Below are 27,860 nucleotides of genomic sequence, written 5' to 3'. Positions count from 1 at the left end.
AGGATATTAAAATAATACAGCAGTGGACAATATATACAAGTTCTTAAACACCAGTGAAAGGGACTCTCCCTGTAGTGTTGTCAAGAGGGGTTTGTTCATTAAACCTGCACAAAGGCCCTTTGACTGCCCGCTCTTTCCCGAGGGGACAGCTCTGTGCCCGGGGACTGTCCCCTGACATCCATCTGATACACGGAGGGGCTGTTACATGTCACTCAAATGTGTAAGGCTCTTGGCTGTCGCCTCAGATCAGCAGGATGGCTCCTTCTTTAAGCAGGGCAGCTTCCGTTCAGGCTTTCATTTGTTCCTCAGTTTAGCAGTAAATGTTGCTGTAGGGCTGTGCTGGGCGTTGTATGAGGAGCGTGGAATAGGGTGAGAGCGTGACCCCAGATTGCTGGGGATGGCCTGGGTGCCACCACTCACCAGCCGTGTGACCTTGGGCACATGATCCCACCTCTCTGTGCCACAGTTTCCTCACAGCACCCCCCCCGCCCCCGCCCCCCCCCCCCCCCCCCCCCCGCCACCATCAGGTGATCAGTAAGAATAAACGCAGATGGTAGTGGTCCCCAGTCATCGTCATCACGTCCCAGTGCCAACAGAAACACTCAGGGAACAAACATTTGCTGCGTGCTGAGGACCCAGTCAGAGAGGGGACAGGCTCAGCCCTGCACTGCCCGAGCTCATGTCCAGGCTGGTAAGGAGGAAGGTTGGGGGGGAAGTAGGAGCCAAGCATGGGGCTGGGCCACCCGCTTCGAGGGTCTCTGGGAAAGGCTTCCCTGTGGAGGAACCAGACGGTGCAAAGGCCTTGAGGTGGCAGGGTGAGAAATGGTGTGGGGACATGGTGGCTGGAGCAGAGAATGAAGGGGATGGTGGTGAGAGGTGAGGTCCGAGAGGAGCAGCCTTCAGGCCATGGCGAAAGTTCCAGATATTTGGAGGGGGTTCTAGAAGTTCTTTTTAAAGACTGTGATTCTTTTAAAAAAAAATCTAGACAAGAGTAATTGATCCATTTGCAGACAGATACCCCTGTAGCCACAAAACCCAGCAGGGGAAGAAATTTTATCCCAGCCCCTCTGCCTCTCCCCTGCCCATCTTTCCCTCCAGCCCAAGTTTGTATTTTCATTGCCTCTAAAAGGTGTGTTTCACCTCTTCCTCTATAGCTTTGAATTTATTTATGTCCCTTTGTTGCCATTGTTTACTTATGTTTTTCTTCTTTCTGTATTTATTTATTTATTTTGGAGTTTTCATCAGTTTTCTTTGTCTCAATGCCTGGTCTGTCTGATTTGCTCAGAAATGGGATCTGATCTTTTTTAGTACCCACCCCCGTCACTGCCGTGGGACCAACATGGTGCTTTCACGAGGCAGGTGTGCAGCCAGTATTTTTGGGTGATCGCATGTTGAACAGATGAGATGCAAGATGACCCGGCAATGTGATCCTCTGTGTGTTCCCCCTCAGCACCCAGACACCCAAGAACGCTGTGGCTGGTGATGGGGCCGAGGGACTTTTGGTGAAGTGGACGATGTTCTTCCTTCTCTCTTTTGAAGCCCTGGACATGGAGACTTTCGTTAAGGCTGTGAAGAAGATTCTGAGCAATGCGTCCAACGAGATGATAGAGGCGCTGTTTTTGAAGGTGGACATGAACTGTAACGGCCTCACCTCCGCTGCTTCAGGTGGCTGGAGGGTGCAGTCCTTGGCTTGTCAGTGGGGCACGTGGAGGGCTGAAGAGGGGGGTAGACTCTGGGGGGCTTGCTGGATAGAGGGAACACTTGGAGTCTTTGAGGGGGCCCTCCCGAGACCCCTGTGAGCTGGGCTCACTGCAGCTTGTTCCCCGGCCAGGGTACAGGAGGGTATGTGACAAACGCTAGTGACCCCTGCCTGAGACTGGCTGAGCACACAGCAGTGAGCGACAAGGACCCCCACCTACCACGTGGCTCTCCTGCACACCAGCCTCCCATTTGGCTCAGGGGATTCCAGCCGGTGCCACAACCATCTCTTAGCCCTTTATGGTCACTCAGTGGCTGTTAAATCAAAAAATGTCAGGGTTGGGCTTCCCTGGTGGTGCAGTGGCTGAGTCCGCCTGCCGATGCAGGGGACACGGGTTTGTGCCCCGGTGCGGGAGGATCCCACATGCCGCGGAGCGGCTAGGCCTGTGGGCCATGGCCGCTGAGCCTGCGTGTCCGGAGCCTGTGCTCCGCAATGGGAGAGGCCACAACAGTGAGAGGCCCGCGTACCGCAAAAAAAAAAAGGGTTTTAGAGCATATAATAATAATGCTTTTTACCCCTGATTTTAAATGTTCTACAGTGAGCATGTACAGCATTTAAGAATGCAAAAGAACACAGTAAAGTACAAAAAACCAGTCTGATGTATTGATGTAGCAGTGCTGACAACGATAACTAGCATTTACACCAGACATTGTGCTAAGCAGTTTATATATTATTATACTTAAACCTCACAGGAATCCTATGGGGTAGGTGCTGGTAATGTACCTCCATTTGACAGATTGGGAAATGAGGCAAGAGAGGAATAAATTGGGCCAGGGTTACAGAGCTAGTTAGCAGCCGGGCCAATCTTCAGACCCACGGATTTTGCCTCAAGAGCCCATGTGTTAACAGCTCTGTCATACCTCCCCCTCAGCATAGATGTACATTCTGTTTCTTTTTTTTTTTTTTTTTTTTTTGCGGTACGCAGGCCTCTCACTGTTGTGGCCTCTCCCATTGTGGTGCACAGGCTCTGGACGCACAGGCTCAGCAGCCATGGCTCACGGGTGCAGCTGCTCCGTGGCATGTGGGATCTTCCCGGACCGGGGCACGAACCCGTGCCCCCTGCATCGGCAGGCGGACCCTCAACCACTGCGCCACCAGGGAAGCCCTACCTTCTGTCTCTTTATGTGTATTTTTTGCTTTCATTTCTCTTAATACTCTATAATAAATATGTTTCCAGCACTCTGTCATCTACACAGTGATCTTTCTTCATAACTCCCTGTTTTTTTTTAAAATTAATTAATTTATTTATTTTTGGCTGCTTTGGGTCTTCGTTGCTGCGCACGGGCTTTCTCTAGTTGTGGTGAGCCGGGGCTACTCTTCCTTGCAGTGCATGGGCCTCTCATTGCGGTGGCTTCTCTTGTTGCGGAGCACAGGCTCTAGGCGCGCCGGCTTCAGTAGTTGTGGCATGTGGGCTCAGTAGTTGTGGCTCACGGGCTCTAGAGCGCAGGCTCAGTAGTTGCAGCTCATGGGCTCTAGAGCTCAGGCTCAGTAATTGCGGCTCGCAGGCTCTAGAGCACAGGCTCAGTGGTTGTGGCGCACAGGCTTAGTTGCTCTGTGACATGTGGGATCTTCCCGGCCAGGGCTCGAACCCGTGTCCCCTGCATTGGCAGGCGGATTCTTAACTACTGTACTACCAGGGAAGTCCCCTGTCTCTTGTCATAGCTTCATATGGTGGCCCATTTCGGCCTTGGCCATATTTTCGTGAGGCTGGTCAGTAGAGTCTAGATTTGCCCTTGTGGCCTGGCTTATGGGTCCTCCCAGCTATTGACTTCTTGATATATGAGCTGGGGCAACTCATCTATACTTATATGGGCCTTAGTCTTATTATCCATAAAGTGGGGTGAATAAAGAGACTCAGATGCAATGGCAAATGTGGAGCGATGTGAGGATTATCTAGGATTACAGAAACGCGTTGAGGGAGGCGCTGCTGTGCTGTCTTCACAAACGCACGCACAGAGGCCCTTTGCCGATCCAGATCCAAGAACAGCTCTGGTGCTTGGCTTCTTCCCTCGGCCAGAGCCTCTGGGGGCTCCCGGAGTCCCTTGGAAGGGGCTGGGAGAGACGGGCGAGTCACTGGAAGCCGGTGCTCAGCCAGTTTGGCCGACGCCCTCCCTGCTGGCATTTCTTCCTGAGGCAGCAGGAGTACCTGGACTACGTGATGCGTGAGGTCAAGGGGAAGGAGAAGATGATGAGGAGCCAGTGCCGCCTGCGCTTCCACCTTCCCATGAGGATCATACCCCTGTAAGGAGCCTCCCCCTGGGCTCCCTGGACTGAAGGGTGTGTCTGGACCAGGCTGGGGCCAGCCCCGCATCGCCCCTTCCTAAGTCCCCGCGCCTGTCTGTGGGGCCACTGTGGGCCTGCAGCTCGGTATTCTTTAGCTCGTTTCAGCCTCACAACCCCGTAGGTGGGCTTGAGCAGCCCCTCATTGTGTCCCCATTTTTCAGACAAGGAAACTGAGGCTCAGAGAGGCCAAGTGACAGTGGTGGGGTTGCTCTGTTGGACCCTCCCTATCCGCAGCATAGACGCTGCTCCCACTTCCTGCTCTGGCTGGGGCTGAGCAGGTGTGTGGTTTCATCCACAGGGTACAGATGGCTCACATAGCGGGGACAGGGCTTTCCTTTGAGGTGACAGGAGTGAGAGCCATCACAGGAGACTGCTCCTCAAGCCCGCACCAGGCCTCGGGAGCAGCCCCTGCATCACTCCTGGCACAAGTGGCTCCTGTCCCTGCCTTGATCTGTGCCTGACCCGCGGGCTCTCTCCTCCATGTGGCTCCTTCTCTCTCTGTGCCCTGGCCCTGTTTGCCCCCACCCCTCCAAACTCCCTAAGAACGAAGAACATTCTAGTGGATCCAGCCCGTGGGCCCAGGCTTCCTGAGCTGGGCTGCTGCAGGCCTCTTGCTCTCCTCCCGGAGTCTGCCTTGGTTGGGGCACCAGATGCCCCGTGCAGGCGGCCGGGGCCTGGGAGCCAGGTCCTGTGGTAACAGGCGTGGTGGCCTCCATTTGTGGCCTGGTTATAACCTGAGGGGCTGTGGGTGAGTTTGTCTCCGGGGACCACACCCAGAGCAGGCCACGGAGAAGGCCACAAACTAGAAGGGTGTCTCTGCCCTCAACCAACCTGAAGTTTAATAGAGAAGATGGTGCGATGAAAACCACGGAAGGGTAACTTTGAAAACAATTTGGTCAAGATTTAATTGAGGAATAGCCAATAAATATGAGTGATGACACACTTTGCAACTGTAAATTTCTACATGGAAACTTTGCTGGGTGTCGTCATACCTTTGCTGGTCTATTTCCTGGGACGTTTGATTCCCCAGGGTGATCCCAAGGGCCTGAAACAAGAAGCTTGTCCCTGTTTTCTCCTGTTTATTTGCTCAACCTCCTAACGTGGAGGGCATGTCCAGCTTGGTGGAGAAAATAGCCAAATAATATTTCATCACCATCAGGAAGGGGTAACTTTGCAAACTGGCTCACCTGGACTGAGCCTGGGCCAAGCTCACCCAACGCACCATCTCCTTGATCCCGTGGAGGTGCTGTCACTGTGGAGATGAGGAAGCCGAGACCTCAGGAGGGGACAGCTTCCTGGGGCACTCTTCACTTCAGAGCTCTCGCCTCTTGGGTCTGTTCCCTACAGTCCCTTGGCCCTGACAGAGGAGGCAGAATTGGAAGGGATGGCTAGAGAGGTGACTGAGAAAATTGGTCAGGTTCTGAGCAGAGCCATGGGCTGAGGGCAAGAGAGAGGGGAGAGCCGTGTCCAGATAACGAGTCCCCGTCTCTCGTGCAGAGTCTGTAACACAGTAGAATTTCCCAGTGACGTGGGTTATCCTTAAGTCACGGCTCAGCTCACGTCCATGGCAACGTGTGGAAAGGGCTGTGGCTGGAGTCGGAGTCGAGGTGCCTGGGTTCTAGTCCCAGCTCTGCTGGGAACCAGGACATAACTCCAGGCAGTTAGCCCCTGGCTCCCTGTAAGGTGAGGCAACATCACCTGCCCTGCTGGGGCCCAGAGGTGTGGGCACATCAAGTGGGAGAGAGTGTGCTGTGCTGTGTCTGGCCCTTTAATAGCCAGTTGGCTTAGCCAACTTGGGGACAGGAAAGAAACCACTGGAAGGTGGCGTTGAAGTTCGCTGGGAAGGCTGTTCAGTGGCTTCCTGCGAGGCCAGGCATGCCCCAGGAGCTATTAGCTATGCTCAGGGCATGATTTTGGAGATGAAGAGTTGGGTTCACAAGGCCCTGATTTCTCACTGTCCTTTTATCTACTTCTATCTCGTTCTTGGGCCCTATTCCCCCCTCCATCTCTAAGCACTAGAGTAGTTGCTGGAAACACTGTTATTTTGCAGTTTTCCTCACAAGCCCCACTCCACTCGCCTCTTGTGGGCTGTTTTTCCTGTGAAAGGACATCTGGCCCATCCCATCATGAGGAAGCTGACTGGCTATTTCATGGGATAAACTTACTGCTCTGGGAGGCCCGTGTCACCCCAGCATCCCACGTGGGTCTCCTTTCCTTCTGGCCACGGTTGTCAGCGGTGACAGTCCCCTTTGGAGGAGGGGCAGAGCCCACGTCTCACAGAAACTCACCCGAGTTTCTCGTGGTGCCTGTGAGGGAAGCTGTGTCCTTCCTCCTCTGTGCTCTTTGCTCTGGTCTGGTTTGGGCTCCTCTCTCTTATCACCTTCCGCAGGAATCATGGGTGTGAGATTGTGAAAGTGGAGTTCTTAGTCCAGCGGCTCAAGAAGATTGGGCATTTCCTGACTGTCACCAAGGACGGGATCCTGCAGTTCTGGTCGGAGTCCTTCTCGCTGACGAGCTCCTTTAGGGTGAGTGGGGCCCACGTGGGTGGTTGGAAAGTCTCTGCCTTCATGCCCTGGACCCGAGTGGGCTCCCTCTCTGGACCCGTGGGCTAGACAGCCACACTTGCTCCTGGGAGCAGGTCCTGGCTTCCCCATGGGACCATGAGCCTCGCATTTCTTTCCTGAAAGCAGGATTCCACCTGGATGTCCATTGCACTTAGATGTCCAGCAGATAACCTAAACCCACTTTGTTCAAATTGAATGTCACTGTAGCCCTCCCTGCCCACCAGGCTGCCTTCTCCTGTGCCTCCAGGTCAGTGAATGGCATCGTCATCCACCAGGGTTCTCGTGTTGGGAGATCCACCTCCTTTCCTTTCTCTGTCACACCCATTCCACCACCAAGTCCTGCTGGTTCAAATCCTCTGCTTGGACCAGGGAGGAAGTCGCAGTGACTGTGAACATGGGCTCCGGAGCCCAACGGCCAGACGTAGAGCTCTGACTGTACCAGCCCCCAGCTCTGTGACCTTGGAAGTTACTGTATTGCTCTCTGTGCATCGGTTTCCTCATCTGTCAAGTGGGGTTAATAATAGTATCCCCTGCAGGCAGGGTTGTTGGGAGGATTTAATGACATAATCCATGCCTGGTGCTGGGAGCAGGGCAAGGCACGCAGCAAGCACCCGATAAACATAAGCTGACATCGTCATTGTCATGGTCGTTTGTGCCGTCAGCTCCTGGCCAAGCGCGGTAAATGATAAAATGCTTGGGAAAACCCCTGTGTACTTGCCTTTGCCAGGCCAGGCCAGAGTCCTCCAGCAGATGAGGAGGGCCCAGCTCTGCAGAGAAGGCTGAGTGGGCATGCTCTGTGCCTGCAGAGTGTTTCCTAATTGCATCAGGGGTCATCCTTTGGGGCAGGAGGATTCTGTATCATCCCCCTGACCCCAGTTGCCAAGGGAGAGAACCAGGGTGTGTGGAGTTCTAGTGACTCTCTTGGGTGCACTTGGTAGCCTAGGATCAAAGGGGATTCTCACCTGTACTCCTGAGGCTGGCGTTTCTGGCACATGTGTGCTTATCAGGGGGGCACATTATAGCCTGAGCTCCTGCTTGTGGCTACTACATGGTCACCTCAGTGCTCCTGAGGGCCAAAGCCTGGGAGGGCCAAAGAGGACAGAGGGAGGCTCCCCAAGAAGGCCCACAGACCTGGGCATCCTTCCCTGAGGGGCTGCTTTGGCAAGTAGATGTTGGCAAGAGTGAGCCGCCAAGCACCATCCTCGAACACTCACTGCACGGCCAATGGTTGTGCAGCTGGAAGGCCCTGGAGTCTGGGCTTCACTTACCAGCTGTGCAACCTGGGGCAAGTCTCTGAGTCTCCCCAGGGCTCTCAGTTTCTGGTGTGAACGCGGGTCTTGGGGGTGATGAGCATTACCATCACCTCCACTGTGTGTGGGTTAGACCCCAGCCCTGGGCCAGAGAGGGGCCTTGGGGGCCCTGGTGCATTGTTTTCCCTGCCCCAGCCATTAGCTCAGGCTCTGCTCTTGGTGCTCTGAGTGCTGATGGGACAGTTCGGACGGAGCCCGCGTGGCGCTACTCAGGGAGTAAAGTACAAGTTCCGCCGCTGGCCACACCTCACTCATGGCCCATCCTCTCCAACCCAGACCTGTCGGGCTGGCCTCCTCTTCCCTGGGCGTGGCAGCTCATTTCTGCTGACTTGCCTTGGCTTGAGGTGTCCCCTGCCTGGAGTGCCGGCTCCAATTCTGTCTGTGTAAGGGTTGTGTGAGGCTGGCACCGGGATGGGCGGCACCCATGCCCGCCCAGCTCCTCCCAACGCCGGCAGCACATGGATGCTTTAGTTGTCACGGTTCCATTCGTTCCTCACAAGCTGGCAGGACGGTTTCTCATTAATAAGCCACTTTGACCAGGCAACACTGGCAGGTGGTAAACAAGATTTGGACAAAACAAACAAAACGAATACCAGTGTTATACGTCAATTACATCTCAATAAAAATCAGAGAAAAAAGATTCAGGCAGAGAGGGGCAGGTCGTGGAAAAGTCGGTGTTCCTCTCTCAGACCCTAATTCCTCTCTCTGGAGGCAACTGCTGTGACCACTTCGGGGGTGCTTTTCCATGGACAGCCTGTACATACACCGACCCCCTTCTCTTTAAATACACAAATGGTAGCACATTATAATGCTGCTCTTCACCTTGCTTTTTCACTAATAACAGGTCTCGGCAACTACTCTGCATTGTATGTACACAGCTCCCTCGTTCTTAATGTCCGGGCAGTGATCGGTGGTGTGGGTTTGTAAGGCGTCATTTCCAGGCAGACTCTGGCCTGTTGCTGTTGTAGCTGGGCAGCAGCGCCTGTTCCTGCTTACACTTCTCTGTGAGTACCTGCAAACACATCTGTAGATGCCTCTTGGAATGGATCCTGGGATCACAAACTATGCACATTTAAAACTTGATGAGCTTGTCAAACTCCCTAAAGGGTTGTGAGGATGAGTGTTCTTTAAGCTCATTTTATAGATACGGAAACTGAGACTCAGAGAGGTCAGGGAGTTTATCCAAGACCCCACCGTTGGTAGTTGGTGGTAAGGCTGGGCTCCACACCAGGTCTGTGCCTGGCTCCAGGGCCTTGGGTGGCAGGAGAGGGTTTGCAGGGAGGCTGTGCTCCTGGCGTGCTCTCCCGGGGAGCCTCCCCAGCCCAGGTCTCTTCTGCTCTCCCTCTGGCAGCTTTACCAGATCCATCCGCTCCACAACCAGCAGATGTGGGTCATCGACATGGTGTGTCTGCACAACATGAACCTGGTTGCGATAGCGTTGACCGACCAGAAGATAGGTGAGTCCCTGAGGTTCCCCAGGCCGGTGCCTGGCCACTGGAAGCCATGCATTTGCACTTGGAGAGCCCTGTCACCCAGCCAACTGTGAGCATGAATTAGAGTCCCCTGGGAGTATTGCTGGGTGGTGAGTAGTGAGGCTTCTCACTGTCACCAGAGACTCCTGAGGCCTGGGACATGGGTTTGGGTTCATGTGTGCCTCCCCTTCTGTCTCTTCCCCAGATTTCTGATATCAGTAACCGTAAATGTGTCTGGGCCTTCACCTTCATCGATCTGGACAGTTGCGTCCTGACCTTGAACTACTGGTGAGTCTCCTGGGAGACTGGGGCAGGGGCTTGGCAGCAATGGGGCTGGGACCCCCAGAAAGCCTCTCTGGAAGCAGCACTGGAAAGATCCCCACCCTCTGTGCCTGTGTCCTCTTCCCTTCAAGCTGCTTCTCTCTTGGGTCCCCTTTCATGGTCACTCAGACCTCAGAGTTGTTGTCGGCCCCTCTTCCTTTCACCAAGTCAGCCATCAAACTCAGCCTGTCCCGCTGTGTCTCTGGGAACATCATGGTCCATCAGTAGGGTGACTTGACAAAGAGCAGCTGAAGGACCAGGGATTCATTTATTCTGGTTAAAAAAAAAGTGCTGATTTCTCTTGGACCTGGTTCACCAACGGTCTGGATCTGGGCGGCTGGGCCCACGTTTGTCAGCTGTTGAGGTCAAGGCTGGAAAGTTGTGTGGGATCTGCCCTCGCTCCCAAAGTGGAGAAAGGCCTTGGAGGCCGGGGAGGGGCGGAGGGTTGCACTGGACACACCCAGCCGGCTCCGGGGCCTCTTCTGTCTCCTTCTTTTCCCAGGTCTGACTATCACAGGGCTGTGTTCTGCTATGGGGACACCAAAGACAATGTCATCGTCTTCACCTCCAACGATGTGACCCATGGGCTGTTCAACCCCTGAATCCTCCCCAGGACCTCCAGATGGGGTAGCGGAGATGTGGGGAGTGGGGGAGATGGTCCTGCCCTGGGAGCTCCTTCCCCTCCCTGCTTCCCGGTTCGAGTCCCTGGGAAGGCGTTGCACCCACATGCTCAGCTCAGAGCCGCCTGTGGGAGATGGGGTGATGGCGTGACAGTGGGACACGGGACGGGGCTGGGGAGAGGGGCAATCTCTCTGGAGGTGGGGAGTTGTGCACGCGAGGGCCGGGGTGGAGGTGGGGGCGCTTCAGGACCCTCCTCATACCAGGAAGAAAGAACCTGTGGCAGCTATGTGACCCGCTCTGGGCCCTGGGGAGGTGGCGCTAGCTTCCTCCATGGCGTGAGGAGGGTTCTGCTCTCCTTGGCTGGGAGCTGCCTGTGGGTGGGTGTTGGGGTGGGGCGGAGAGGCTGCCCAGGAGGCTGTGCTTCCTCGCAGCGCCTGGAGGAAGGCCCGACTCCGCACGAGCAGCGTGAATCAGCACAGGGACACTTGCGGAGCCCTTGGGTGCTGAGCGCTTTGGGCAGTCACCTCCTGCAGTTCCCGCCTGCTGCCAGGAGGGGCTGCTGTCGTCACAGCCTGTTAAGGGAGGAGGAGCAGGGGGTTTAGGGGGAGAAGCGCTTACACTGGCCCCACAGTGGCTAAGCATGGCTGAGATCTGAAGCAGGCAGTCTGCGCCAGAGCCTGCACTTGAACCACTTGCTAGGCTGTATCCCAAACCGACTGAATGCTGGAGGATGCTGTCTGGGGCTGCTCTGCCTAGGGGCACAAGATCCCGAGGCCTTGGGGCCTGGGGCTGTCGGGGACATATCTGAACTGGACCCTGCCCGGGATCGGGCCTTCGACCCGCAGTGTCAGACCTCCAGGCCGCTCCGCATCCCCCGGGGGGCGGGGTCCCAGCCCCCAGGGACACTGACTCCTCTCCATCCAGGACTCCAGAATGGCCACTTGGGCTTCTAGCCAGAGTTTCTGAGCAGGGGCTCCAGGGGCTCCCAGGCCTCAGTGACACCTCCTGCCCAGCTTGTTGGGGCAGCATCCGCCACTGGCCGGACTGAAGGTGGATCCTGCCCTGGACGCAGCAGGGGGCTGGCACCCTGCTGCGTCCTGTCTCGTCTGCCTCTGCCCCTGGTGCCCGACCTGCCCTGACCCAACCCACCGTGGTTGCTCTGTGCCACCCTGGGAATTGGCACAGGAGGTGGTGGTCTTTGAGCCGAGTGGTGGACAGGAAATTGGAGGGGAGGCAGACGAGGCTAGAGTGTTGGATGGGAGTCCTTCCATGCCCCATGCTGACTGAAGGCTGGGGACAAACAGGAAGGGGGGCCCAGCAGCATGCTGACTTGGGAGGGGCTGGACAGACCAGCTCTGTATGACCTAGATCCAGTTGCTTAACCTCTCTGTGCCTCAGTTCCCTTATTCAGATGGGGTAAGCACAGTCAGTTCATGGATTTGTTAGAAGGTGGAAGGAGAGCAAAGTGGGAGGGCAAGGCTGTGCTTACCGCTCTTGCTCCAGCCAGACACGCTCGCTTTACGATGCATGCGTGCAACTTCTCCTTCTTGGAACTTGTATTTGCCGGACAAGGGGGGGCATGTATTCAGTAGTTTGAAGCATGATGGCACACTCCCAAATGATTATTTTCAGAACGAATAAGAGCTCAGGATCTCAGTTCATTCTCCACTCCAGCAGAGTCGGAGCTCCCTAATGGAGACTCAACCAGTTGGGGAGAGTGAGGAGCCCCGAAATCTGGTTCCAGCTCTGCTAGGAGCTGGCAGGGGGACTCTGGGCAGCAGTGTTTATTGGCCCCAGTCTGTCTTCTGGGTGCCGAGTTCACCCCACTGAACTTACCAGGACACAGGGAGGCTTGAGTGAACGTTTGGATGGGAAAGCCTTTTGGGGTGCATGGGAGTTGCAAACCAACTCAAGGGGTCTTCTGAGGTCTTGCTTATTCTACAAACAAGGAGAGCTGGTGACATGGGCCTTGATTTTCTCCCCTATCAGATCACTGGACCAATGTTTCCACACAGAAGCTCTTAAATGAGAAGTCCCCTATGTATAGAAGTTGCCAGCTGAGGGTAAGTGGGATCTTTCCTTGGCTGTAACCATGGTAATTAGCTGTGCACAGGTAAAAAAACAAAAATGCAGCAGGTGGATCTGCCCTTCCGTCTCTGGCCTTGGGGCCTGGTCTCTGGGGATGGGGTGGAGGCAGCGGCTGGATCCCGTCCGCTCCTTGTGCAGAAGCCAGACCACCCCAGGTGTGACTGGTCTCTCTCACCGCCTTCATTGCTCAGACACCAGTCTTCCTGGGTGGCTGCAGCGGCTTCTCGCCGTTTCCCCACGTCCTTTCTCTGTGCAGTGCTTTCTCCATTCAGCAGCCTCAGGAATCCTGAGCTAGAAATGCAGTCATGTCACTCCTCTGCTCAGAATCCCCCAGGAGCTCTCTTGTCTTGTACAAAATCTCAAGTGCTCCCCACGACCATCAGGACACGAGCGGACCTGGCCCCTGGCTTGTTCCCAGTCTTGCTTTCTACCTTTCTCCTCCTTTCTCTGACACAGAGACGCCAGCAACCTGGCTGTTCTCTGAACACGAAGCCCTTTCCCACCTCAGGGCCTTGACACACGCCGTTCCTTCAGGCTGCTGTGCTCTCCCCCTACATACTGTACGTCCCCCTCTACTTCCCTTGGGTCCCCAACCAGCCAGCCTGGAACAGCCCTGCTCCATCAGCCTCTGCCTTCACCCCTTCACCTGCAGTGCTTATAGGATTCTGACACCCATTACAGCGTGTGTTTTTTTCCCACATCGCCACGCGATTCTCTGACACGAGCTGGGTGTCCTACAATTCAACTCAATTCTGACACTGTCTACCCCAAGATAGCATCAGATCCCGCAGTTTAAGGGTCCCACAAGACTGCCCTCCCCTTCAGATGCCAATCCCAAGATCAGGTTGTTACCTGTGCTTCTGACCCACTGGCATTAATCAGAGGTTTCCACGACCCCCTCCTTGGGTTCGATTAATTTGCTGGGACAGTTCAGAACTCAGAGAAACATTTTACTTTACTGGATCACTGGTTTATTAGAAAAGAATATAACTTAGGAACAGCCAGATGGAAGAGATGAGGATGGCAAGGTATGTGGAAGAGGCACGGAGCTTCCATGCCCTGTCCGGGTCTCCACTCTCCCTGCACCTCCACATGTTGTCCAGCCCAGAAGCTCTCAGAACCCCACCCTTTTGGGTTGTTATGGAGGCTTCATTACACAGGCATGATTGATTATGTCATTGGCCATTGGTGATCAAATCATCCTCCAGCCTTCACCACGACAGACACTTGGTGAAACAGATCATGCAAAACCCAGCTCACCTTGCCTCCATTCTTGTCTTGGAGAGGAAAATCTCCAGATTGGGAGGCCAAGCACTGGGCCAGAACACGGAGCCTGTCCAGCCAGGCCATGCCCTTGACCTGTGGGTCCCAGCCTTTTTTTTTTTTCACTACACCACACGGCTTGCGGGATCTTAATTCCCTGACCAGGGATCGAACCCGGGCCCTGGCAGTGGGAGCGCGGAGTCTTAACCACTGGACCGCCAGGGAAGTCCCAGTCTCGGGGAAGTCCCAATCTCGCCCAACTTGTACCAGATAACATCCTCGCTTACTGCAAACCGCTTCCCGACAAACACGGACAGCGGTGGGGCCGGGAAGCGCAGGCTCACCCATGGTGGGCGCCCCGTGGATGATAGCGACTGTGGACTAGGCGGACTTGGATCCATCCTCCCTCCCACCTTGGCATGGGGCCACAGACAGTGGTATTAGGATGGGCCAGACCTTGCCTGTCCTCTAACTTATAAGCGAGAGTTCACCTGACAGCAGATTTCAGTGCTTTTAACCTGTTCCACTGATAAATGGTGGCCACACACCCCTGATCACATGACCTGGGCTACGACTGTGGGGCTGGAGCACTTTGTCAGAGCTGTGATAACTAGAGGGGCATAGACTTGGGGATCTCTTGGCCCCTCCAGCCCATCTGGTGGCTGGGCCTGGATGACCGTCCTTGGGTTGGGTCTCCCACCACCACTGCTCTCTTCCCAGGCTCTCCACCCCAACTGGTGTCAACAGGTCAAGTTTATCCCCCAGCTGAACCTGGTGGCTTCCTGTTCAGCCATCGACAAGTCCTCTCTGGTGCTGACCATATTGCCGCCCAAAGTCCCAGAGAGCCTCAAGTAAGGAGCACCTGTCTCCAGGCAGAGGTGGTGGGGCTGGGAGGGGGTGGGTGGTGACAGTGACTCCAGGACTCTGGCTTCACTTCAGCCACAGGTGGCCATCCCTCCTGAGAGGGGACCTGCCTCCGGGACGGTGGCATCTCCTGTGGGCAGTAATACAGTGTCCTGTGGATCACACTGGGTCCAAGGAAGCACTGTGTGTCCTATGGGCCAACAGTGAGGTGTGGTGGTTGGAATATGGACTCTGGAGTCTTTTTTTTTAAATTGAGGTTGTCAGTTTTGAAAATTGACATATAACATTATATTAAGTTTATATTAAGACGTATAACATAACGATTTGATGTTTGTATATATTGTGAAATGATCACAAGTCTAGTTAACATCTATCACCACACACAGTTGTGCATTTTTTTTCCCTGTGATAAGAACTTTTATGGAATCTGGCTTTAATCATTCTGGCATTGCCACCAGCAGCAAAAATATGAGGCCTCTGTTATCCACCAATTTATACACAAAACTCAGCACAGAAGCTAGCACGTAGTGTAAGGATACAGTCAGAAAAATGTTTTCTGAATGAAGGAATGAATGTGAGTTGCTTCACCTCTGTGAGCCTCAGTTTTCTTGTCTGTAAAAGGGGGTGATAATAGCCCTTCACTTACCTCAGGGCTTACATGAGTGAGTGTTGTACATAGTATGTGTTTCACTAGTTGGCCACATTAATTCTTTGGAGATGGTTCTAATCTATTTCCTTCATTCTAGATTCCTCTACCCCAGGAGGCATCTTTTCATCTTCTGTCTTTTTTATTTTTTAAAATCAGCTGTTGGGAATTCCCTGGTGGTCCAGTGGTTAGGACTCTGCACTTTCACTGCTGGGCTCGAGGGTTCAATCCCTGGTCAGGGAACTAAGACCACGCATGATGAGCGGTGCGGCCAAAAAAAAAAAAAAAAAAAATCAACTGTTAGTCACACAGGTATACGTACATACGTAAAAAATTCAAGCACTATAAATAAAGCCGGAATCCTGTGGGCTTTTCTCCCCATTCCCTTATCCAATCCCCAAGTCCTGGAACTAACTGCAGGTTGGAGGAGGGGAGTGTATGCCTGTGGCGGTGGGGAATCTTCTGTCTTGGTTTTTGTGCTTTGAGTGGGGCGGTGTGGTGGGATTTTGCTTGGAGCTGGTTTGCCGAGGTCCATCTCTCTGCTTTGGTGGGACTATTACCTCATGTCTGTGATATGTCTTTCATTCAGCTTCTTGTTTTATTGGGTCTCAAGGGCAGGAGGCTATGACAGGCTCCTTGGTCTGCCTGCCACCTTCCCACTCCAGCCACACGGGGCCCCCTTGTGGCTCACACATGTTCCTGCCCCCAAGCCTTTGCATTGCTCCTCTCTGCCTGTTTTTTTGTTTGTTTTTGTTTTTTAAACATTTTTATTATGAAAGATTTCTAAACACACAAAAGTAGAGAAATAGTATAATGCTTTAATATCACTAGTACCAGTCCAAGTTAATCTTTACCCAAGTGTCTCAAAAATATCTTTTTATGATTATTTGAAATCAGATATAGACAAGGTTCTAGGATGGTTCTGAGCTGAGGAATGGCGTGCTCTGGTGTGTGGGAGCATCCTTCTGGCTGCTCTATTGCAAGTGGAATGTACGTATGTGGGCAGGAGGGGAGATGGGGACACCGGTGAGGATGCCATTGTAATGATCCAGACTACATGTGATGGTGGTCTGGAGTCTGCCTGGCGTGGACACGGAGAGATTTGAGGTATATTTTAGGGGTGACTTGCAGAATATAGTCATACACATGAGCACACACCCCCTTCCTTCTTGTCTGTATGAAGTACACACACTGGCCAGCAGGTGGCACCATTGACTGCTGGCCGGTCTCTTGTTCTGGGGATGCCCTCTTGGGGCGTAGCCTCTGCAGGTGGGGCCTGGCACCGCCAACCCAAATTCTGCCTCTGGAGTGGCCTTGTAGACTTCTTCCCTGCGTCCCCTCTGACCCTCCAGTCCCTTCTCTGCACAGCAGCCATCTGTGCCATCTGGTCTCCTCCAGCCAGCCGTCCTGTCAAAGCCACCTGCTTATTTTCCTGCAGGACTTGCCATGATGTGTACATGTCCGTCTCCCTGTCCCTCTGTTCCTTTACTTGCGCAGGCTGTTTTCCTCTAGAAGAAAAGCTCCAGTGAAGGCAGGGGCATCCTGTCTGCGCCTCTGGTCATCCTGGAAGGGCATAGGAGCCAGGAAATCTTGGTTGAATAAATGGGTGAATCGGCCTGAAATGATTTCTGGTCATGTTTTGTGACTGTTCTTCCAGAACATTTCTCTGCACACATAAGCATGGAGGGAGACTTACCTGGTTTGACAATACAGGTATTTGATATGCTCTTCTTGAAGTTTTTTAAGGTTCTTTTTTCTTTTGGCCGCACCGTGCGTCATGCAGGATCTTAGTTCCCTGACTAGGGTTTTTTGGTGAAGTTTTGACTTTTAGAGGAATCCTTCTGGCTGTGGAGTGGGGAGCACAGGGGAGTGGGAGCAAGGCGGGAGGTTAAGAGGCCCTCCTGGGAGGCTGATGCAGAAACGAGGGGGCCCTGAGCTGTAGTGGGACGTGAACAAAGAGGATTTGGGGCCCAGATGAATAATGAGAGCGCAGGAGAGGGAGCCTCTAGGGTGATAACCAAGCTTAGTTCCCTGGGGAGTAGCAGAGGTGCAGTTCAGGGGCAAGTTCAGTGGAGAGCATGCTGCGTTAGAGGCCTTGGAGTTGAGTTTTGAAGGGAGAGTTTGAATGGAAAGAGCTGGCGGGGCAGGATGTGTGGATGTGAGGGAATAGCACACGCAAGGCACAGAGCTCCCAGGGCTGTGGGGCCTGTGAGGGCTGTTGGGCCTGACCTTTCCCCTGATCTTCCCAGAAGCCCTCCCTGGGTCCCCTGGCCCTCCTGAGCACCCCGACGGCCTCCTGGCTCCCCAACTCCCATCCCCCGGGCCTCCAGCCCTGCCACACCGTTTCCTGTCCTGGAGCTCTGGTTCCTGAGCCTACTGCCTCTCCCTGCCACGCCCACCCTGGGTCTGAACACTGACCCCCCCCACCTTGCCAGCCATGGGACCTTGGGCAAGCTCCTTAATTTCCTTCTGTGTCCTCATCACGGCACAGGGCTCATGACAGTCTTCAGGGTTGTGTGAGGGGTCCAGGTGACTCAGAAGACAGCACCCAGCACAGGGACCAGCACGTAGCAGGGACATTTTGTTCTCTTCCCCTAGCCTTTGGGGGATCCCCTTGCACCTTTTGGTCTGTGTCATGGGTGGGAGGACACCCGTCCCGGTATAGTGAAGGTGCAGATCGAGTTAAGTTTGCCCTTGGAGTGAGGCGAGCATGGTGCAGCTGTAGGAGTTGCTCCTGCTTGGGGCTGCTTTCACCTTTATGTGCAGGCGAGAGGTGGGCGTCTCCTCCAGGTACTGCTGGTTTCGGGCTGAGCGGGGGCTGCCGCTCTGCTGGCGGTGCTGGCCCTGCCTTGGGGGCAGGGTGAGCCCAGGGCAGGGTTCTGGGGGCTGCTCTCTCCTTGGGTGGAGACGTGGTGACTTCTCCCTGGCCTCCCGGTGGCCCTGCCTCTAGCTCCTCCACAGCCCAGCCTCAGAGGCTCTCCGAGGCCTCCGGTCACAGCCTTCCCCCTGTGCTGCTGTAGGTTTTCAGTGCTGAATTTAAGAAAAGGGATTCTTTGCTTTGATTACTGCCCAGAAAAGAATGTCCTCGGTAAGTAACGTTTGTATCACGTGAGGCTGCTGGTCTGGCAGAACTAGGGTGAGGGCTGCTGGGGAGGTGGGGCCCATCAGAGCGGAGGCGGAGGCCCTGCAGCGTCTGCCGCCAGCCACTCTGGTCCCCGCCCCTCGGCACCTGGGGTGAAGTGGTGACAGGGGCTTGGCATGGTGGCAGAGGGGGCGGGACGAGAGGGGCAGAGGGATGGATCATAGCAACGCCCCCCATCTGCCGAGCCTGGCTGGAGTCCGAGGCCTGGCCCCAGGACAAGGTCCCAGCGCAGGGCCCCAGTGGCTGATACCCGGTTTTCAACTTCAGTGACTGGTGGCCATGACCCCCTCATCCGCCTGTGGAACCCCTTCTTCTCGAAAAAGCCTGTGTGGCTGATGAAGGGGCATCAGACCTCGGTGACACACGTTCTCGTGAGCAGCAGGCACGGCAGCATCCTGAGCGTCTCCAAGGACAAGGTGTCGTCAGGGAGCTCGGCCCTGCCGCCCGCCGCTGGCTCCTGTTCCCCAGCGGAGATGCTGGCCCGGGGACAGCGATCGAGCTCAGCCAGCCAGGGAGCTGGCTGGCAGTTGGCAGGAGCCTGAGGCCCAGGGCAATGGTGTGAGCTCCCTGTCCATGGTCCCACCCTGGCATGAGGCCTAGAGGGAGGTACCCCAGGTGCACCATGAAGGGGCCGTGGGTCTCTGACCACTCCCATAGGGTCCTGAGCCCAGCTCTGAGCAGCCCACCAGAGTTGGGCAGGGCCCTTCCCTTTATGGAGTCTCAGTCTCCTCATCCAGAGAATGGGTGTTGAGTGGTTTAGAGAAGAGCTGCTGGTAAAAGAGCAGAGGAATGTCTGGCGCATAGTAGGTGTACAACAGATGTGAGCCTTTCCCTCCCCACAGACCCGAACTTGCTCCTCTCAGCTCTCCCAGTGACCACTGCTTGGCTGCCCTGGCTGCAGGGCCTGACCAGACCTTTTTCAAATGCCTGGGGTTCCCCTGATCAGGCCCGCTACTCTGCTCCTCTGAGCTATGGGTTTAGGGTCTCTCCCCACCTGCTGGGGGATGCAGGCCAATGGTTCCAGGTGCCCTCCTTCAGGGGACAAGTTTGTGTCTTCTGGGACTCGGTAGATCAGGAGCTGGCAGGGCCCTGGTTCACCAGGCCACGCTGCCCACACATCCCCACAGTTGGTACTGTCTGAAATTCTCCTGGCAGCGCTGGGAGCTGGGCATCGTCACCTCTGATGAAGGCTCCGAGGCTGGAGGGGTCAGGGACAGAAGTAGACTTGCCCAAACCTTCATGGGCAGCGATGGGCAGAGCCACGGTGTGGACGGCAGTCTGTGGACTCCAAGCCCATGCCGTGTCCAGCTTGCTGCCGATGCCCCGAGTGAGGAGTGTCCTGGAGGGACTTCCATGGGGCCCCTCTGGGGACACTTCCTCAACCTGGGAGGAGCTCGAGGGGGACAGGTGAGCCTTTTGGGCAACGATGTTGGCAGCTCTTTCTGTGCCCTGCCTGGCTTTACTCGAGGGAGGCTGGGGTGGGAGCCAGTGAGGCTCTGCAGGGGCAATGCTGCCTTGTGAGGTCTTCATCCTCAGCCGATGAGCACTGGGGGAGGCTGGGCGGGGGGCGTGCCTCGGTTTCCTCATTTGAGCATAAGCACAGCGTCTGTCATAGGGCTGTGATCCATGGCAGTCACTTAGCGTGGTGGGTGTGTCTTGGAAGTGCTTGCACTGGGTGCTCTGGCCCCGCTCCCAGGAGAACCCCAAGGCCACAGGTGCCAGCTGCATCCCCGAGAACCCACTCTTGGCCTCTTTACCTGTTTCTCACCCCCGCAGAATATTCGCATGTGGGACATGCAGGACTACGAATGCCTCCAGTCCTTCTGCGGGAAGCATTTTGCCCTGGGACACTGCCCCGTCACCAGCGCATACTTCCACAAGGATGACGACAGCCTCACCTGTAGCACCTACTCAGCGCTGCACGAGAGGGAGGTGGGACCGTGTCTGCACCCAGAGGGGAGGGGCTGCAGCCGCGTTCTGCAGTCCCATGGGACACCGAGGGGTGGTCACATCCCGTCCGTCCTGAGACTACTTTGTGCCATGAGGACAAAGCTGCTAGACTCTGTGGCCTGGTCCTCAAAGCTCTTGTCTCCTGGGAATTCCTGGGGGACTGTTTCTAGGCCCTCAGTGGTCACCCTCTACGCTGCTGTCCTCCTGACCCGTGCATCCTCCAGACTCTCCTCAAAGCCCACCTTGAGGCCCGGGCTGGCTTAGAAGACCCCCGCCCGCCCCCACCGCTCCAAGCTCCCTTGCCTCCCCTTGATCACAGCCCTTATAACTCTGTCCTGTCGTGGTTACATGCCTGTCCCTCCTGCCAAATCGTGAAGCCCAGGAGGGCAGGGCCCACCCCCGAGCAGCCCCTCTGAAGGAGAGAGCCTGGAGGGACCTGGCATGAACACCGTCTATGAGCCATGACTTAGCTGGTGCCCATGTGAGGTCTGTCCTGACCCTGGAGGACAGGACAGCCTGGGAGAAGCACAAGGGGCTGACCGTCCAGGGTGACAGGGGGACCTGTGACAAGATGGGAGCTGAGGGGACTGCAAGGACAATCAGCAGCCAGTAGAGGGGGAGGTTCTATCTAGAAAGGGAGGTGAGGGTGTCATTTGTGGTTGGGAGGAAGGGGAAGCCCCACTGAGACCTCCTTCCCTCTGTTGGCCAGGTGACACACATGCTGTCCTTGTGCCCTTGGCTGGCTCTCCCAGGTGGCAGGTTTTTCTTGAGAAGGGAGTTGGTGGGTTCCTTCGTCTCTGCCGAGTGTCAGACTGGCTGCCAGCGTTTGTTGAATTAAACAGACCTTTGAAGTTCATTTCAAATCATCACACATTATCAGCCCTCTGCTCTTTGTCAGGAGCAGAGAATATATTAATTAGGCACTGTCCCATCCCTCAAGGAACTTACGGGGTAGTAGGAGAACACATAATTTTAGTAGAAAATGCTGTGCGTTATGACGGAGATGTGTGCTAGGTGCGTCATCGAGCACAGAGAAAGGATCCTTAGCCTAGCCTGAGGCAGAGGTAATCAGGGAAGGCTTCCTGGACGAGGGGACACCAGATTGAGGCTTTATGCTTTTCAGAAGTTATAAAAGGGACCTTGGACTTGGATTTTGATCTTGTGGGAACACGAGGCTTTGGGAGCCCTGATCTCAGGACGTGGGGGCCGTGGAGTAGGGGTGAGCTATCAGCTGGCCTGTGTGTAGTTGAGGATATCTTGATGTCTCAGTTTACTGGAAGTTTCTCCCTGGGGCAGATCACTGAGGGCAGGCCCCTTCTGACTGCCCAACTGTCTGCCCCTCCTCACCTGTAGATTGACATCCTAAAAGGGTGCCTGGAGACGCAGGGGCCTGGGAGAGCAGAGGAGAAGACCACGACTTACAGCACGCCCCTGTGCGCCATCCTCTACAGCAAGGTTTTCAAGCAGGTAAGTGGTCAGCAGCTCGTCTCTGAGGCCAGCAGGGGGTGGGGTGGGACAGGACGCTCATAGCTTGGGTGGTGGTGCAGGACAGTGGGAGGTGGGCGAGCAGCAACCCTGCAGAGGGGTCACGCCGGGTAAGATAGGAGCTCCACCACGTGGTCAGCGGGTCACCAAACTCCTGTGAGCCTGTGCGCCCCTGGCTACCGCCCCAGGTCAGTTCTGGACAGGCAGCCTTCTTTATACAGTGTGAGATGGAACACAAGGTGTGAGCTGCTCTTCGAGGCTCCCTGGGCGGGTGTGGGTGCTGCTCCTGGAGGCCATTTCCAGGGAAGCCCTGGTTCGGCATTGTCCATCGTGGGAGGGGAGGGAGGCCCAGGCTGTGGACAGCCCCCTGGTCCTGAGTAGAGATCTCTGCATTGGGCAGGGCAACTGGGAACATGGATTCTGAAGTATGGGGACAGAAAGGGCTCCTGGGCCCTCTGCCCACTGCCACTGGGACCTCCTTCCTGGCCCCACTGAGTCTGCTGCAGCATGGCCTTGGCTGCGCGAGGCCAGAGCTCACCTCTCTGGGTTTCCCTCTCATTCGGACCCGTGGCACCACCACCCCTCATACCTTAGGGCTCTTCAGTGCCTTCCAGCAGTTTCAAAAAAATCCCCCTTCCCCAGCTTTTCTAAATGTTCTCATCAGGAAGGTTGGTCTGAAGTAGGCTCACCTGTTACTGTTTCATTGTAATAGTTGTAATGTCGCCTTAGGTGGAGTGATGTACCTTTACTCAACATTTCCCTACTTAGGGGACAGTTAGTGTATTTCCTGTTGTTTTTTTCTATCCCCCGTGATTAATGACTTTGCAGTAAATTTTTTTTCTGAATTAGAGATTATTTTCTCTGGATAGATTCTGATAAATGCCATTTCTGAGTTAAAGGGGATTTCACCAGACTGGTTCCTTCTGAGAAAACTGTGCCTGTTTGCACCGCCGTGGGGCCACAGGGCCGAGGAAAGCCTGTTTTCAAGAGTGGCTTATCCCGCAGCAGGAGGGCCCAGAGCGCCTGTCTTCTCGGTACACAGAGTGGCAGCGGAGCTACCCGCAGTCACGCCAGCTGGAGGCTGCCCTTGGGAGCGGGGGACCCTCTCCTCTCCAGGAGCCCTGGCTGTGTGCTCCCCCACAGGTGGTGAGCAGCTGCCTGAGCGGCGTGGTGAGCGTGTGGGAGGTCGTGATGGGCAAAAGGATGACGAGTTCTCCGTGACTGGCGACCAGCACGTGGAGCTGACCGCCACGTCCCTGGATGAGTCAGAGGCGTGCCTGCTCACGGGTCTGCGTGATGGCACCATGAAGATGTGGAACTACAGCGTTGGTGAATGCCTGCTGACCTTCCCCAACCCGGACCAGATGGAGGTCAGTCTGGTCCATCAGCTGGGGCCTGGGGGCCCCTCGCAGCTCCTGTGACCCTGGGACATGCTATTGTCCATATGCCTCTCTGAAAGATTGTGCACGCAGACCGCCTGGCCTCGTGCCTGCCTGACCCTTTGTGTCCTTGTGCAAAAAATGAAGACAGGTAACAGGGCCTGTCCTTCATAGGTGTTCTACAAACGTTAGCTACTCTTGCCCTTTTGGTGTGTTAGCACTTCTTACCCTACCTCTTAGAGCTTTGGATGGCATTGCTAGCAGTGGGGTCACATGATTCAGAGCCACCCGTACCCCTGTTTGGGAAATGACTGCCAGGGTTATAGGGATGGTCTGTGGGTGTGGCAAAGTGCAAAGCCAGCAGTCCCACTTTGGGACTTGAGCCCATTAGTAACCCCTGTGACACAGTCCTTTAACCAACTCAGAAGGAGCACTTGGCCGAGAAGCCGGGGATTTAGAGGACTGGTCCAGATCCTATCACTCAGTCGTTTGACCTTAGCCAAGTCACTTGTCTGTTTCCCTGCTATCCCCCTGCAAGAGGGACATGGATACCTACCCAATCTGCCCCCTCCAAGTCCATCAAATGGATAATGGGATGCGAGAGCACTCTGAAAAAAATATGGTGGTATCACCTCTAGGGAATTCTCATCGTTATGGGGAGTTTTGATTTCTTGCTTGGTATAATTAGGAAGACATTTGGAGCCTGGAGCCATTTCCTCTGAGGTACCTTAGAGTTCTGTCTCCTTTCAACTTCAACAGATTAGTGGGATCGTCCGTATGAACAAAGTGTTCTCATGACCGGGTGGAGTAAGAGAACCCCTTATTTCACGTGAGTAGCCAGGGTGCACGTGGGAGGTGAGGGCAGCTAACTGTTCTCTCCTGACTTCAGATGGGTTCCCCCATTCCTAGCTTTGCTGGTGGTTGGAACACCAAGCAGGAAATTAGTGCTGGGTGATGTCTGTTGCTTCACCCTCTCATCTGTCCATTTATTCATCACTCCAGGCAGCGGATATGTTCCAGGCTTTGTACTAGGTGCTGGGGACGGGTATAAACAAGCATACGGAGTCTTCATCCTCCTGGAGCTCCCAGGGGGAGGCAGACACTAATCAAATAACTTCATTTGTGATAGTCTGTTGAGTGCTATGGAAAAAAAAAAAAAGTACAGGTTTCTTATGGGGAGGGGACAGAAATCTGATCTAGTCTCAGGGACCATCAGAAAAGGGTCAGCTGAGGATGTCAAGGGTGGAGTGGGGTCTGAAGAGTGAGCAGGAGGGGTCTCAGTGAAGCAGTGAGGGGCTAGGGACAGGAGGGACGTTCCAGGCAGAGGGAAGAGCATGTGCAGGGTCCCTTCCTCTTCAGAGGGCTTTTCTAGGGCCATGGTTTCCCCTTCTTTCAACCTGAATCCTTACTCAGGTGTCTGAATGGGGCAAATCTGTAAGATTAGTGTATATAAAGCCCCTAGGACCGGACCTTTATAGCAGGCACATAATAGGTGCTTAGTAAATGCAGTCAGCAGGGCAGAGCTTCATCCCTGATCTACACCTCCTCTGGAGTGTCCTCCTCTGGGTCAGCGCTTCAAATCCTAGAGGCCATGATGGTCTCCCAGGAGACCAGTAAGGCTGAGCTCTCAGCCCTTCTGCCTCTGGCCATGTGTGCAGGTTCCACAAGACCAAGCCGGTGCTCTTGTGCTAACGCTGGCAGACCTTCCACACGGAGGATGTCCTGAGCATGGCCAGGTACCAGAACCAGTTCCTTGGGACCTCCTCCTACAATGGGAACGTCCTCTTCTGGAACATCAGCATGTTCGGGCCCATCCTCCATTTCAATGCCTCTCAGAGCCCCTTGCCCTCACTGCCCAAGAGGGTAAGGTCAACAGAAACAAGCTGTCCTATTCCTTCTCTCTCAGCTGTAGGCCAGAACCACATAGGGCTTGGGGGTGGGTAGGGGACACCCTGGGAAGTGGAGGGAATGGTGGTGGCTTGTTCTGGAGGAGGTTGGGAGCTAGGGACGTAGGTGGTAGTTTTTATAATTATCCTCATTTGACAGATGAGGAAACTGAGGCACAGAGAGGTTAAGCATCTCGCCTAAGGTCACACAGCCAAGAAGTAATCGATCCAAATCCAGGCAGTCTGACTCCAGAGCCTGGTGGTGCTAGTTGTGTTCTTCCGAGATTACTGTCTCCTTGAAGGTGGCTCACTTCTGACCCATCACTACTACAGCTTACTGCTCTGGTCTCACTGGGCTCTTGGTAGGACTTAGGAAGCCATACAGTCTCTGAATGACCATATCTTTGCAGATTAAAGCTGGAAGGGGCCTTCGGGGTCACCCTGTCCAGTAGTTTTCCAAACATGTTGTGGAGAGATGCTTGGAGGCTATTACAGCGGCTTCTCCAGAGCACTTCAGCTTTTTATCTATTTTACACTTTGGAGTTTCCCTTCAGATTAAAAATTACCTCAAAAATACTTGGAGGGCTTCCCTGGTGGCACAGTGGTTGAGAGTCCACCTGCCGATGCAGGGGACACGGGTTCGTGCCCCGGTCCGGGAAGATCCCACATGCCGCGGGGCAGCTGGGCCCGTGAGCCATGGCCGCTGAGCCTGCGCGTCCGGAGCCTGTGCTCCACAACAGGAGAGGCCACAATGGTGAGAGGCCCGCGTACCACAGAAAAACATTCTTGTTGATAACGAGGCTGGTTCTCATACAAACTATGGAAATAATGCCAAGTTGGATATGAATGGCTCCCAGGTCCACTGGCTGCTGGGAGGGGGCAGGGAGTGGCAGGAGGATGAGGTGACCCCTTGAAGCCACCCTGACCATGGAGACCATTAGAGGCAGGCCCTGGGACTGGGTGCTGGAGGGTTCCCAGGGGCTGGTGAGGAGCCTGCCTGATGGCCAGAGGGGTGGGTTCTGCTGCAGGGCAAGGGCCTGTCCGGGGTGCTCTCCCAGGAGACAGTGTATTTCTGATTTATCCGCCCTCCTAATGTCCAGCTGAACCCTTGCCAGCCTCTCCACCTGCCTCCCCCTGCCTGTATGGAGTCCTTCCCTTGCAGGTTCCATCCCTGTGCCCTTTGCGGCTTGAGCAGCCTGCCCGCTTCTAGCACAGCGTCACCCCATCCCCGAGTACTGGACCTCCTATCACCCGCCTGGGGCCAGAGGTTAACAGTGATCGTTTACCTTGGTAATCATTTACCCATCATTTACACAGCACCTACTGTGTGCCAATGCTCTGTGCTGAGAGCTCCATGGGTGGAACCGTGGTAGATACTCACAGTAGATACTGGCTTTAGCACTTCCGTAAGCTCTTATGTAAATACTAGAACAGGTGAGACTCAGCTATGACAAAGATTATGCACATAAAGAATGAGTGACTGATTGAGGGAACAGGAACAAAAAAATATTTACATCTGCATTTCTAATCGTATACAGTGATGACATGGAACACGATATCAGAATTTATAGAATTTTCTTACAATGTTTCTAGAGTTTCCCAGAGTTTTTCCTTTATAGGATTTCAGATATTTTATAATTTTTTTTCAAGTTTTAAAATTGTGGTAAAATACATGTAACATAAAGCTTATCATCTTAACCTTTTTAAAGTGCACAGTTCAGTGGTATTAAATACGTTCATAATACTGTGTAACCCTCACCACCATCCATCTTCATAGTTCCTTCCATTTTGTAAAACTGAAATTCTGTACCCATTAAACACTAACTCCCCATTCTCCCTTCCCCCAGCCACTGGCAACCTGTCTACTTTCTGTCTCTATGAAGTTGACTAAGTATCTTATAGAAGTGGAATCATACTGTATTTGTCTTTTTGTGACTGGCTTATTTTATTTAGCATAATGTCCTCAAGGTTCATCCAAGTCATGGCATATTGTGGAATTTCCTTCCTTTTTAAGACTGAATAATATTCCATTATATGTATAGGCCACATTTTGTTTATCCATTCATCTGTTGATGAACACTGGGGTTGCTTCCAGCTGTTGTGAATAATGCTACTATGAACATGGGTGTACAAGTATCTCTTTGAGACCCTGCTTTCAGTTCTTTTGGGTAAATATCCAGAAGCAGGATTGCTGGGTCATATGGTGATTCTATTTTTAATTTTTTTGTGAACTGCCTTACTGATTTCCACAGTGGCTGTACACACCTTCCCACTAATAGCGCACAACGGTTCCAGTTTCTCTGCATCCTCATCCACACTTACTGTTTCTGGTTTTTTTTTTTTTTTTTTTTGGCCGATAGCCATCCTAATGGGTGTAAAGTGGTATCTTATTGTAGTTTTGATTTGCATTTCCGTAATGATCAGTGATGCTGAAACACTCTTGTGATGGTCAAGTGTGGGATTTCTCATCTCCCACATCATCTGATACAACAGCCATAATTCTGTCCCCATTGTACAGATGGAGAGACTGAGAGGGCTGGGTCTTGCCCAAGGTCACACTCAGGTCGGGGACAGAGCTTGACTTGAAGCCAGGAAGCTGGGTCATGTACGGGCATCAGACTGCCTGGGGTTGAATCCTAGTTCTGCCATTTGCTGGCTGTGACTTCTGGCAAGTCATTTTTTTTTTTGCTTGGAGACTTCATTGTCCCCATCTGTGAAATGGGGACTCATGGGGCTGCTGTGAGGGTGCCTGGGTACCCAGCACATGATTGATAATTGCTAACTGAGCTTCAGACATCAAACCCTAGCCCACCCTCACTTTTTGGGG

At 54.2% G+C, this 27,860-nt stretch overlaps 1 protein-coding gene across 1 annotated transcript in view; it reads left to right on the top strand.

The window, feature by feature from the left end:
* Positions 1–26,243, top strand: part of EFCAB8 (EF-hand calcium binding domain 8) — a 32,122-nt gene extending 5,879 nt beyond the window's left edge. The window contains 19 exon segments of the mRNA XM_032606070.1: positions 1,540–1,676; positions 3,900–4,000; positions 6,432–6,567; positions 9,268–9,373; positions 9,594–9,597; positions 9,599–9,676; positions 10,212–10,336; positions 12,320–12,393; positions 14,402–14,532; positions 18,212–18,279; positions 18,601–18,749; positions 20,110–20,247; positions 21,637–21,750; positions 22,912–22,957; positions 22,960–23,138; positions 23,907–23,937; positions 23,940–23,976; positions 24,806–25,010; positions 26,196–26,243. Coding sequence (XP_032461961.1) covers positions 1,540–1,676; positions 3,900–4,000; positions 6,432–6,567; positions 9,268–9,373; positions 9,594–9,597; positions 9,599–9,676; positions 10,212–10,336; positions 12,320–12,393; positions 14,402–14,532; positions 18,212–18,279; positions 18,601–18,749; positions 20,110–20,247; positions 21,637–21,750; positions 22,912–22,957; positions 22,960–23,138; positions 23,907–23,937; positions 23,940–23,976; positions 24,806–25,010; positions 26,196–26,243 — 1,907 coding nt within the window.
* Positions 26,244–27,860: the final 1,617 nt, after the last annotated feature.

The sequence above is a fragment of the Phocoena sinus genome, chromosome 15 (assembly GCF_008692025.1).
Source record: "Phocoena sinus isolate mPhoSin1 chromosome 15, mPhoSin1.pri, whole genome shotgun sequence".
NCBI classification, from domain to species: domain Eukaryota; kingdom Metazoa; phylum Chordata; class Mammalia; order Artiodactyla; family Phocoenidae; genus Phocoena; species Phocoena sinus.
The sequence above is the reverse complement of the archived record's forward strand: the minus strand, read 5'-3'. Positions and strand labels throughout refer to the sequence as shown.